Source organism: Uranotaenia lowii, chromosome 1, assembly GCF_029784155.1.
Source record: "Uranotaenia lowii strain MFRU-FL chromosome 1, ASM2978415v1, whole genome shotgun sequence".
NCBI lineage: Eukaryota > Metazoa > Arthropoda > Insecta > Diptera > Culicidae > Uranotaenia > Uranotaenia lowii.
This window is the reverse complement of record NC_073691.1, coordinates 183,955,594-183,969,697: the sequence shown is the minus strand read 5'-3', so window position 1 is coordinate 183,969,697 and position 14,104 is coordinate 183,955,594. Positions and strand designations below refer to the sequence as shown.

General features: G+C 40.1%; 1 protein-coding gene across 2 annotated transcripts in view; it reads right to left on the bottom strand.

The window, feature by feature from the left end:
- LOC129739926 (homeobox protein abdominal-B-like) overlaps positions 1 to 14,104 on the bottom strand; it is a 67,157-nt gene that overhangs the window by 33,170 nt on the left and 19,883 nt on the right. For both annotated transcript variants that reach the window (XM_055731479.1, XM_055731486.1), the window contains exon 2: positions 12,081 to 12,132. In XM_055731479.1, the coding sequence (XP_055587454.1) occupies positions 12,081 to 12,132 (52 nt within the window). The remainder of the gene's footprint in view (positions 1 to 12,080; positions 12,133 to 14,104) is intronic.

Here is a 14,104-nt window from a genome sequence, read left to right as displayed (position 1 = left end):
ACACGATTTCGATACAACCCTGCTCATTCCGGATGACGTTTAAAAAACTGATTTCTGCTTGGTATTGTTGTTTACAGTTCAAATTAAACATCTGTGTATCGTGAGTACCAGTTTTCATACCATTCGTTTGAATGAGAAGCATTTTTTCCGGACAACCGCAAAAATATCATGAACAGCTGGTGTACCAAGTATGCCTAACATTTCGCTGAGTAAGTTGGCAAAAATGGAAGAATAAAGCATGAAGAGGAAAGCAGCTTCGTGGACAAAACAAAAATATTGGAAGGACCGGGTCCAGTGGACAAAACTTTGGACCGGAAAGTCATGCGTGCTTACGCCAGTTAGAAAACATCCTCAGTTTAGTATGTAGCCAAAAACATGGATCCCCTCTCAGCACTGTACATCGTACCAAGGGAAGATTAAGACTAGAGACCTAGTTCTCAAGAACACTGCGGAATAGATATATTTAAAAAATGAAATGGTGTAGTTTTCCCCTAGTTCAGTGTTCAGTGAATCTAAGGATTCGAAATTCAAACAACAGTGTGGTTGGATAACCAAATAAGCCTCATTTTCACATAATTTACACTTTTAATTGCCACGAAATCGGATACATTTCACAAACGATGGCAAACGAGATTTCGGTTCCAAGGGCCCCTTCTCTAAGGAATCGAAATCGATCCCAAGATTTTTCATTTCTTTTGAGCATCCAGGAAGGGTCAAATTTTCTTTTCCTTTTTACAAAAAATCTGAAGGAGAAGAAGAATATGTCGAACGACACAAAACATGCCAACAAGAAACAAATACACAACATTTACACGGCAATAAATCGCTAAACTGAGTATGATCGTTCGTTTGTTTGGCTGGATCGGTTTGCTTTGCGTTTTATTTTTCATTTTCTCTTGATATGTTCACAGGGGTGTTTTATACCTTTATGAGTGACTGTATTTTTTTTATTATCATTATTGTTATTATAACGAAAAATTGGGGTTTTCATGACCCTTTTGGTTGCTGATAAATACGGAACCGATCTGTGATTCTTCAACTTGAAACAATCTGTTGTTTTTACTATCCAGATTTTTCTTCTATATTTGTTGCTGTTCGAAAAAGCAAAAGTGTCACACGGGGCGACCTTGACTTTATCGCATAATATTTAAAAAAAATCCACACACCGAGAGAAGAAAAACCGATAAAAATTCTCAAACGACCTGCCAAGAAAAGCAAGCTAGTCTCCGTCGTCGTCGTCCTTCCCTTTCCACTTTTGTTTTCTCACCGCAGCCATCTTTGGTGATGACGTGCCAGCTGAGCAGTAAAGGTGTTTAAAGGCCCATTTTGGATCCGCTGTAGGAAAAAAATCAACAACAACCAAACACCCAACAAACGGTGGCAGTTTGGTCGAGGGAAAAGATACGTCAAAACCATCAATCGGTGACTCTTTACAACCAGCCACGGCTTTATAGTGCTCTGAAAAATATAAACACATAAAAAAAGAAGTTAAGATTGAAGGTGGTGGCGCGAGGATTCAACAGTCTCTCTCGACTGGCGCTTGTAATAAAGTGATAATTAAATTATCTGTCCTTAATTGCTCCAATAATCCACCCCGAACGAGACACCCGTTAAGCCTGCCGCGCGCCGACCACAAGACGTTTTAGTCAATGTTGTAAAAAAACACTGAAAAATCAACAAAACAAAAACAAACCGTGAGCCGCAATTTGTTCCCACAACCACACAGCGCCATTGACGAGACATTGGACACAAATTGCCACGAAAGCCTTTTATGACAGCAATTCGGTTCCTTACGAGGTTTTCTGCTGGGGTAGAGCCAGGTGTAGGGTTTGCTCTAATATGCCGTCGTAGTAAGTTTTGCGATGGATATTAACAACCGACCATCATCGGAAGGAGAGTTGTAAACTTACTAAGGGTGTTGGATCTTGCATCTTTTGTTTGTACGCGTCCGGGTACATGGTTTGTTGTTTGTTTTTTTTTTCAGTGTTTGGGTGTGTAATTATGATAGAAACCCATGTTTCCATCTGACGGGGTGTTCACATTGCAATATCCGATTGTATTTTGTCAAAACAAACTAGTCTGAAAGAGAAATTTAACTTATTTGCTACAGTTGGTGCTCTAAAATGAAGTGGAACAAAGTTGCTACCCTATGGAACTTCAGATTTGAACAGCTTGATTGAGTGCAAAGCAAGGAAAATCTGGAATTAAAATTTGAACTTCTTAAATTCTGAACTATGAATTCTTAACCATGAATCAGAACAAGTAGTTTCCTGAGAGGCTAGTTCATTCGGCAACAAGTCGTTGAGCAGAAGGTCATTTGGCCGATGGATGATAGGTGGAACAGGTTACCAGGCCGAATAGGCCAAATAGGCCAAATAACCTGCAGGTTATCAGCGGATACCGAACCATGTCGTCCGAGGCCGCCTGTGTAGTAGCGGGTGTCATGCCCATCTCGGTTTTGCATGAGGAGGATGTCTATTGCTACGACAACAAAGACACGTCCAATGTACGAGATCTCGCCAATGAGAACTCGTTGTCCAACTGGCAGCAGCTGTGGGACAGCTCAACGAGAGGAAGGGTGGATCCATCGTCGGATCCCGCACATCGGGAGCTGGATCGGAGAAAGGCACGGTGAAGTGGACTTCTATATGACGCAATTCCTGACTGGTCATGGATGCTTCATGAAGTACCACTACCGGTTTGGACATGTGGCTTCGCCATATTGCCCAGATTGTGGGGACGAAGAGGAAACACCCGAGCATGTGGTGTTTGTCTGTCAGAGGTTTGCGGCGGTACGTACTTCCATATTTACCGCCTGTGGGCCCGACACGACAGCAGATAACGTTGTACAGAGGATGTGTGCGGGTTCCAACACTTGGCATGCGATCAGCGATGGGTTCACCCGGATCATGACTGCCCTGCAGAAGAGCTGGAACCAACGGCAGTCCGCGAACGGTGTAGGATGACTCCATCGACGGGGAGCATCTGAGTAGTGTGCGTCCGATCTCTTGATCGAAGCTACAAAGATAAGGCAACATCTTCTGAGTAGCGGAGGTCAGGGGTGCGCGGCGAACGTCAGGGGGTATCCGAGTAGTGCCGCTTCCTAAGGGGGAATCTGCGGGGATAGGACTTTACCTTCTTCGTAGCGGACCTCGAGAGAAGAGGGTTAACCACTGTCGTGGGATACCCACGGGTAGAGCGGCTCTCGTTGCCGGGCGAGCCTCTCGAGTCGGAGTAGGATGTCGTCACCGTCGGTAAACATCCGAGTCGTAGCATTCATAGTCCCCAACGTGTACCGTGACAGGCGCGAGTCCAGGACAAGCTGCTCTCGATCTGGCACACAATGGGCAGGAAAAAATCCGTTTGCCAAAAATCCTAGGGTTGCCAACCAAGGGGGATAAAGAAGACCGGACAACGGTCGGAGTAGACTGACCCCATCGACAGGGGGGCTGTTGAGTAGAGTGCGTCAGACCCCACGGTTTGAAGCTACAAAGATAAAGCAACAACTTCTGCGTAGTGGATGCCGTGGGTGCGCCGCGTTCGTGCGTAGGATGGTCCACCTTCGGAGAGTGTTCGAGTTGGGCGGTTTCCAACGACAAAAGCTGCGGGGATAAGACTATACCTTCTTCGCAGTGGAAATCGTTGGGAAAGGGTTATTCCACGATTGGGGAATACCCACGGGTAGAGTGGCTCTCGACGCCGGGCGAGCCATTCGAGTATGAGTAGGATGACGTCTTCGTCGGGAATTATCCGAGTCGTTGCGTTAAGCCCCGCGCGTGTGCCGTGACAGGCGCGAGTCTAGAATGAGCTGCTCTCAATCTGGCACACGACAGGCAAGGTGGCGAACCTCGATGGGGATTAGAGGTCGGGCTTCGAGTCGTTAGAGGAGAGGTCAGGCCTCGAACCTCCAGGCGGAGAGGTTTGTGTGGTCAACCCCGAGTCTTTACGATAAGGGATCGGGTCTCGAGTCGTAAGAGGAGGGACCAAGCTCTGTAACAACAAGAGGAGGGGTATAAGTGGTCACCTCGAGTCGTTACGAGGATAGGTCAGATCTCAATTCGTTAGAGGAGAGATCAGGCCTCAAGTCGCGAAGAGGAGATGTCGGTTCTCAAGTCATTAGAGAGTTCAGGCGTCGAGTCGTAAGGATGAGAGGTTTTACTGAAAGTGGTCTCGTTAATGAGTATTGCCTTGGAGCGCACTAGCGCGAATAGACCTACCACCTGTGGTTATCAACTAAAAAAAAATAGGCCACAAAGCCGAATGGAGCATACGGCCGAAGGCTCTTCAGTCGAAAACTGTTTTTTTTTTCGATAAGATGTGATGGAGTGGTCGTTCAGTCAAATGGTCGATAGGCCGAAAGGTCATTAGGCTAAGTGTATGATAGGTCGAATGGTCATTAGTATGTCCATTCAAGGCCGAAAGGATAATAGTTGGAAAGGTTACTATGCCGAATGGACAGTAAGCAGAATGATGATAGGCCGAAGGAATTTAAGACGGAATAACGCAATAGTGCGTTAAGTTATCTGAACAAATGATGTTAGGCTAGATAGATACAAGATCTAACAACCATTCGGTCTAACAGCAGTTCAATTTACCGTCTTTTTGGGCTAATATCAAAGACTTCGCATCCATTCGGCCTTTCGTCCAGTCTCTCGAACAACCTTCGAATAAATAATTGCACCATTGCGCTATCCCATCCAAAATTCATTCGGCCTAACATCTTTTCAGCCCATCGTCAACCATTCAGCCTATCATCCATTCGGTCTTGCTAAAATTTAACGACCATTTGGGCTAACATCCATTAACACAATGCAACATTCATAATAGATCAACTAAGTTCGTCTGCACTTGAAATCTTGGTACTTGTTCTAGGTCCGTATCTGAATGTGGAAGAAAGGGTGTCAACGATGAAACTGCCACACACAAAATTGATTTGCGAAACTCGAGTTTTCGTCCGATTGCCATCAAATTTTCAAAGAGTGAAAAACAACCATTAAACTTCATTTTACCATTATACTCGTATTTTATTCACAGTCCATACGCAAATGCCTGGACCTTGGCCTTAAGCCCGGCCATAAGATTCTGCACAACCTGTGAGTCAACCGTTTTTTGCATGTAAACCCATACTTTCTTCAGTTCCTCGACTGTCTTGACTACCGTAGGTCGTTTAAGAAGGTGGTGCTTCATAATCACCCAGTACATCTCGATGGGCAGAGCTCCGGAGTGTTGGGAGAGTTGAACATTCTCGGCACGAAATTGACCTTATTATCCGCAAACCACTTCAGCACATTCTTGAAGTAGTGGCATGAGGCCAAATCCGTCCAGAAGATTGTTGGGACGTTGTGGGCCTTCAGGAGAGGAAGCAGCCTCTTTTGGAGGCACTCTTCCATGAACCTTGTGCGTAGATGGCTTGCCAAACCAGGAATTTATTCGCAAATTTGGACATTTTCTGAGTGAGGAAATGCTCCGGAACGCTGAGCTCATCCTTGGCCGTGAAAAACAGGTTGCCGGGGATCTGTTTGAATTCGGTCTTTACATATGTTTCGTCGTCCATGATGCAGCATTCAACTTTCGTCTGCATGTTAAGGTACAACTTCCTGGCCCGGATTTTGGCGGAATTGTTCTGCTTCTCGTCTCGATTAGGGGCCTTTTAATCTTGAACGTTCGAAGCCCAACCTTTGCTTTGGCCTTCTGGACAAAACTTCGGCTAAGGTGCAGCTTCTTAGCCACATCCCGAACGGAGGCGTTCGGTTTTCGGTTAGAGGCCCCAACTACGCGGTTGTGATTTTTGTTGTTGAACGGAATACTTTTTACTTCACTTCTGGGCTTCCGATCGGTGGTCAATCGTTCCTCGAACCACTCAATCACTCGCGACACCGTGGAGTTCTTGATTCCCAACGTTTTAGCGATGGAACGATGCGAGAGATCCTTGGTCTCGTGATGAATGCGCAAGGTTTTATCACGCACGAGCTGTTCTTTCGACTCCATTTCCGCGAGTTTTGATCACAGGACTTTAAAATTTGCAGGATGAATGCACTATAAACGAAATCCATCATCCATCATTAAATTCTACCCAATGGTTAAAAAGTTAGAGCAATTTCATAGTGTGGCAATTTCATCGTGGACACCCTTTAGAAGTCAATGTTTACAAAACCTTAAAAACTGCATTCCCAGCCAAAATCATGTTTAGCTATTTATAGGGTCAATGTTTTTCGGAAATCACCCGAAAACGGTTGCCAAAAATAAGCGGTTTCATTGTTCAACGATTTCCGCAACACCAAACTGATCACGTTCCCGCAACCTAGATCCATCGCACGCTCTTGTGCAGCACTACTTCGCCGATAATTTGGCCCAAAAAAACAAAACAAACTAGCGACGGGCGTTTGTTTCTCCATTCCAATTGCGATAGTTAGGTGGGCCTTCGGGACACTTAACAACAAATCGTAAATTAGCTTTTCAACACTTTTACGATACAATTTTCGAACCAACAACCGCGACCACGACCCAGTCAACAGTTAGTTACCTAAGTCCCCCAACTAGTGGGTACCTATATTTAGAGAAGGCGCGTCTCGATACATTCTCCGTTGGCATCGATTGGAAACGAGTGAGTGAGTGAGTGCGAGATATTGTTGTAGGAAGTGAGGTGCACTTTTTTATGATCGGTTCACCAAAATCCAGGCCTACTGTGTTCAAGCTGTTCAAGTGAGAGAACGAGGTGTCGCGTCGGTCGGCTGTAAATAGTCACTGGTTGTATGGAGCAAATAGGGAGCATCGGATATTTTTCCGGTTTAGCATCCCCATTGTCATCCATTATTATGATGATGGGTGATCGATTTTTATGGCACGTTGCATAAAGTGATGCCCCGAATGCGAGTTAGACCTACCTAGTGGGTAGGTTTTCATAGGAATACTCCTATCTCGTCTTGGCTGACCTTTGAGCGTTGTTGCAGCCAAGGAGTTCTTTTTTGCTTCTTTAGTTTCGAGGAGTGTTTCGAGAACATTCCTGGGGAATGACGTAAAGTTCAGCGTAAAATGGCTCGTCGATTGGCATAATTGAACGCCGGGAATCGCCGTTGCCGTCGACTGCCGAGTTGTGCCTATTATCGTACTCGGTGGTTTTCTTTTTTGAACTTGTTCCACAAATAAGTTCGACTCGAGTTCGAGTTGGCCTCTCCTGTCTGTGTGAAGACAACCGAGGTTTTGAGTGAACGCTCTCGGCACTTATCGTGCTATGAACCCCGGCGGAAATCATTATTATGGCAAACGTAAGGAAAATATGTGATATCCACATGACGACGATGCTGCTAGAATGGTTCAAAATAAGCTAACATATTCCCTGTGTCTTGCATCTTTTTTGAAGGAATATCATGAAAAACACCCACTATATCGAAATAAAAAAAATGACCAAAATGTAAAAAATGCCAAAAATGTTAAAAATTTAAGAATGGTCTAAAATGTCAGAGAAATGAACATTTTCAAAAATTTCAAATCTATGACAAAAGTTTAAACAGTGTCAAAAATGTCACAAATGTCACAAATGTCAAAAATGACAGAAATGTCAAAAATGTCAAAAATGTGAAAATGATCAAAAATGTCCAAAATGTCAAAAATGACAATAATGTCAAAGATGACAAAAATGTCAAAAATGTCAACTTTACTTACTAAATGATCCCGCGCCGATCCACCGGTGCATAGGGCCGTGGAAAAAAACCGCCACTGTTGACGATCCGGAGCCAGCGTCTTCACCTGGTCCCAGTCAAGATTCTCGTCGACAGTTCGTGCGTGCAAAAATGTCAAAAATGACAATAATGTCAAAAATGACAATAATGTCAAACTTGACAATAATGTCAAAAATGACAATAATGTCAAAAATGACAATAATGTCAAAAATGTCAAAAATGTCAAAAATGTCAAAAATGTCAAAAATGTCAAAAATGTCAAAAATGTCAAAAATGTCAAAAATGTCAAAAATGTCAAAAATGTCAAAAATGTCAAAAATGTCAAAAATGTCAAAAATGTCAAAAATGTCAAAAATGTCAAAAATGTCAAAAATGTCAAAAATGTCAAAAATGTCAAAAATGTCAAAAATGTCAAAAATGTCAAAAATGTCAAAAATGTCAAAAATGTCAAAAATGTCAAAAATGTCAAAAATGTCAAAAATGTCAAAAATGACAAAAAAGCCAAAAATGTCAAAAATGTCAAAAATGTCAAAAATGTCAAAAACGTCAAAAATGTCAAAAATGTCAAAAATGTCAAAAATGTGAAAAATGTCAAAAATGTCAAAAATATCAAAAAAGGTTAAAAATGTCAAAAATGTCAAAAATGTCAAAAATGTCAAAAATGTCAAAAATGTCAAAAATGTCAAAAATGTCAAAAATGTCAAAAATGTCAAAAATGTCTAAATGACAAAAATGTCAAAAATATCAAAAATAGTTAAAAATTTCAAAAATGTCCAAACTGTAAATATTGCGAAAATGTCAAAAATGTTAAAAATGTTAAAATGTCAAAAATGTCAAAGTGTTAAAAATATCTAAAAAGGTTAAAAATGTCAAAAATGGCAAAAATTTCTAAAAGTAAAAAATGTTAGAAATGACAAAAAAGACAAATATGTCAAAAATGACAAAATTGACAGAAATGTCAAAAATGTAAAAAATATCAAAAATGTCAAAAATTTAAAAATGTCAAAAATGTCAAAAATGTCAAAATGTCAAAAATGTCAAAAATGTCAAAAAGTCAAAAATGTCAAAATTGTCAAAAATGTCAAAAATGTCAAAATGTCAAAATAACAAAAATTTCAAAAATGCCGAAAATGACAAAAATGTCAAAATTGTCAAACTTGTCAAAATTGTCAGAAAGGTCAAAATTTTCAAAAATGTCAAAAATGTTATATTGTCAAAAATGTTTATAATGTAAAAATATGTCAAAAATGTCAAATATTTCAAAAATGCCAAAATTGTCAAAAATGTCCAAAATGTCAAAATATTCAAGAAAGACAAAAATGTTAGAAATGTCGAAAACGTCAAAAAATCAAAAATGTTAAAAATGACAAAAATGTCAAAATTGTCCAAATTGTCAAAAAAAAAATCAAAAATGTCAAAACTGTCAATAATGTCAAAAATGTCAAAAATGTCAAAAATGTCAAAACTGTCAAAAATGTCAAAAATGTCAAAAATGTCAAAAATGTCAAAAATGTCAAAAATATTAAAAATGTCAAAAATGTCAAAAATTTCAAGAATGTCGAAAACGTCAAAAATGTCAAAAATGACAAAAATGTCAAAATGCCAAAAATGTCAAAAATGTCAAAAATGTCAAAAATGTCAAAAATGTTAAAAACGACAAAAATGTCAAAATTGTAACAAATATTAAAAATGTCAAAAATTTTACAAAAAAAAACCCGTAAATTTATAAAATTTCAAAATTTTTAAAAATGTTACAAATGCCAAAAAAGGCACAACTGACGAAAATGTCCAAAAATTTCAAAATTGTCAATAATGTCAAAAATGTTAAAAATGTTAAAAAAGCCAAAAATGTTAAAAATGTCAAAAATGTCAAAAATGTCAAAAATGTCAAAAATGTCAAAAATGTCAAAAATGTCAAAAATGTCAAAAATGCCAAAAATGTCAAAAATGTCAAAAATGTCAAAAATGTCAAAAATGTCAAAAATGTCAAAAATGTCAAAAATGTCAAAAATGTCAAAAATGTCAAAAATATCAAAAATGTCAAAAATGTCAAAAATGTCAAAAATCTCAAAAATGTCAAAAATGTCAAAAATGCTAATTGTTTAGTTCAGAAAGTACAATTTAGAAATGCTTTTTTTGAAAATTGCTTACAAGTTAAAAAAATAAATTGAACGCTTCCATCAAGCTTCTCATCAGTCGATCGGGCCCAGCGAATACGTTTGATATTTTGGTTTGTTTTTATTTTTCCATTTATCAACAGGACCGGAATCCATCGCTGCCGCTTGTTAATTCCACGAATTGGCTCCGACTGTGCGACCTCACGACCGACAATTTTTGTTTCTTTTAGTTTCACTGGAACTCTCCAACTTGTACCTAACAACAATCAAGTATAAGGTAGGAAAAGACAACCTATGGAAGAAACAGAAATTAAAAAAAAAACTCAAAGACTACTGCGCTCGTCAAGATCCTCCTGCCAGTCAGGGCCTTCCAGATTGGAGTGAAATCTTGCTCAGCGCTCAAGAAACAGGCAGCATGGCGTAAGCGCGAAGCCTCTTTCGATCATGACGATGAACGGTTGAGGTCGCACAGGGCTAGTTCAAGTGACCAGCGAGCGACTCTTTGATTTCGAGCGCCGAGTCGTTGCACTTCTATTTTTTAACCCCCCTGAACCAAGATGGCGGGAAAACTAAATTGTCTATTTGTAGCTACACAAAAACTCCGCCAAAACAACGCGACATAGTTGACAGGTGAGGTTGTCAAGTGCAGCGCAGTGACACCGCAAAGCAGTAACCTTCAAGGTGCCGCGGTTTTTTTTGTTGTTGTTGTGTCTTGTTGATTTTGCTAAGCTTGACTCAACAACCGCTTTCAGCTCACATCAGCTTCAGCAATCGAGGAGGGGAGAGTCGTGCGAAATTTAAAATGCGGAAACGGCCTCCTGAGAGATTGGCCTTTTTCGACTTCTCATCCTATCGCGGGCAGGGCTGGCAGCACTAGCAACAGTAACAAAAACAACAACAACAGCAAAAAGACTGGTTTGATGAAATCGAAAACGCGCTCGCGGCGCGGCACAAAATGGCGTTTCTGTAGTCTGTTTTTTGTTGTTTCTTTTATTTCGACCCGAAGGTATCTCAACACTCTTCGCTACGCGATTGCGATCTTGCAAGTTTTTGTGTCTGTCGGGAATTCGTGACGAGGAAATTGAAGAGGTGCTGCCGAGCAACGCAAAAAAAACAGAGCCCGAATCAAGAACCTGTCTTGAGTGTTCGGCCATATTTGTTGTTGTCATTTGGAGAAGACTGAAAGGGCACATTGAGCAGTGACTTGAGTACAAGTTTAACTATTTTGACAATTTAGACAATTTCGACATTTTTGACAATTTTGACAATTTTGACTGTTTTGACAATTTTGACAGTTTTGACAATTTTGACAATTTTGACAATTTTGACATATTAACAATTGAACAAGTTGAAAACAAAATTTGGTAAATCATCCAAGCTACCGACTTAAAGTGTGTGAGAGAATTTCCAGCCCCAAAAGTGAGTACTTAAGCTACCGAAGAGAAGTAGGGGGGGGGTTCTCTACATTCCAAATCCACACTCAGCCAGCAAACGTACTTAAATCCCTTTCCCTCAACTACCATTCTCCCCAAAAATCCAACTTCATTCTTCTAGGTCCAAAAACCCAAACGCGACAAGTAGAAACCGAAGAAAATAAACAACCAACAAGAAAGCAAAGCCCCCCAAAAACATGGAAAATCTTGTACCCACGAACGGTGTGGAATACAAATTACTTGCGACTTGAGATGGCTTCTTCCAGAAGCAGCATTATTTTCAAAACTTTACCCCGTATTGAAGGGTGGGTAGGAAGATCGAAGGCTAAGGCAAGGGGGAGACAGAAAAAAACGACTTGTCCAAAACGCATGGAAGAATGCTAATCCCCGAGCAGCCATGGTTGGAGAGCGAGATTCAAAGATGTCTGGAAAGACGAGGAACTTGGAAACCGAAGAAGGGAAAATAAAAATTTAATACAAAAGTCATAAATTATAGCGATTAGCATCAATTGCGCGAGTTGAAGTTTCTTTCTGCTGGAGCTGACCGACCCCCAGACGTCCATAAGTAAGTATGTACGCGATTGGATGGGGGTTTTGATTCTGGAGAATGGAGATGTGAATTTTTGACGAAGAAATTTCGGAGAAGGAGGTGACGGGGAACGGGTTGTCCCCTATTTGGTCACCGCATAGGGGAGCTGAAAAAATTTCTAAATTAATTTAATATATGCCAATCAGTTTCTCGTTAGAAGGGGACTTAGGAACAAACCTTTCAAAATTAAAACTTGACTTTCGTTTGGCTCAAGAACAAGTTTTGAGAAAATGGTGTTATTTAAAAGAATTTCAATATTTACCGTAAGCCGCACTGGCCAGTATGCTGCTCCGACCTAGTATGTTTGGTATATTCTGAAACGAAAAGAAAAATTTCGTCAAAAATTTGAAAAACAAATAAAGAATCAGAAATTGGAAATTGAAAATAGTCTCTCGAGGGTTCAATATCTATCCACAGCTGATGTTTCCGAAATACATATTGATGAAATTTAAAGCCCAACCTTACTTATGTAAACGAAACTTGAAAATTCTGCAAAACCATGAAAAAGTTTTGAAACACAACGAAGCATTTTAGATCCCAGGGTTTTGAGAATTTAAAAATGATCCTAAATCGACTCAGTCTACCTTCCATGCCAAATTTGGATCAATTTTGTCGATAGCTTCTGGAGTTATCGAAAACTTATTAGGGCTCACAAAAAACCAAACAAAAATGTCTAGTGTAGTACTTTCCCACGATAAGTTCTGTTCCACTTGCTCGAGCTATTAAAAAAAAAGTATGGGAGCCCTCCTCCTCATTTCTTAATTTCCCATGCCTAGTTTGGATCGCTTTGGTCGATCAGTTCTTGAGTTTGCAAACTTTTTTTTTTTTTTTTAAACTCCCCTGCTAGTAAGGAGGGGGGTTTTAAATAGTTATGAGAACCTTCCTGGTCTCAGCAGCAAGTTATTTTCGATGCAATCTATTATCGGTGCACAAAACTCAAGCGTTACTGAAAGATATTGTAGAGGTTAGTTGAAGAATATACAAAATAAAAAATAAAAGTTATAGAAATAAATGAAACAAATATGTGGAAACAGTGGAAGAGAAGCTACGAAGTGTAAAGTGTAAACAAAAACACAAGTCAGTCATTGATATATTCTTGTGAGCGACAGACTTGTCTGAGTGAATCTTTGAATTGAGATTCCCAAGAATCGTAAAATCACGACAATGGCGTCGCTGGTAGGATGAGTGCAAATTTGCAAAGCTGATGCTCAGATTGTTTAAAAATGGTTCCGGCTCCGTTAAATAAGACGGAGCGACTGAAAAAGCGCAGAATGTTACGGCTGCTGTTTGATTGTTTGTTCTTCCGGTAAACAAGACGGAGAGACAGGATTGCGCAGATTGTTAAAGCTGCTGCATTGATTTTTTGTTCCTCCGGTAAATAAGACGGAGCGACTGAAAACGTGCAGAATGTTAAAGCTGCTGCTGATTGTTTGTTTTTTAATCGGCCTATCGGTGGAAACCGCTGGGAAAAGACGGATTGGCTTAGGAAGCCCGGATTTTTAAAGCTGCTGCTGCTGATTGTTTTTTTTTTGGACTTGGCCTTCTGGTGGAAATAGACGGATAGACTTGGGCCACACAGATTTTAAGGCTGCTGCTGCTGTTTGATTGTTTGTTTTTTTTGGCCTTTCGCTGGGAAGAAGACTGAATGGCTTAGGAAGCATAGATTTGCAAGGCTGATTGCTCGTTTAGATTTGGTCTTCGGGTGAAAAAAAAATAAATTAGCTTAGGATGCGCAGGTTTTAAAGGCTGCTACTGCTATTTGGTTTATTCAATTTGGCCTTCCACTCAAAGAGACGGATTGGCTTAGAACGCACATATTTATTTTTAGGCCTTCCGCTGGAAAGAAGACAGATTGGCTTAGGAAGCATAGATTTGCAAGTCTATTGCCGCTGATTGTTTGTTCTGATTTAGTCTTCGCATAAAAAAAACAAATTGGCTTAGGAAGCGCAGGTTTTAAAGGCTGTTGCTGATATTTGGTTCATTCGATTTGGCCTTCCGCTAAAAAAGACGGATTGGCTTAGAACGCGCATATTTATAAGGCTTCTGCTACTGATTGTTTGTTCCTCCGAGTAATAAGACGGAGAGACTGGAAAAGCGTAGTTTGTTAAGGTGGCTGCGATTGTTTTTCAATCATTTCGATTCTAGCAGTAAGATGGATGGCTGAAAAATCGCAGATTCTAAGTTTGCTGCAATTATTTATTTTTTATTTTTTGACTCCGGTAAAAATCAAATCAAATTCGTTGTTTTAATAGTATTATTGAGAATAGAGCTGAGAAGGAATGATGT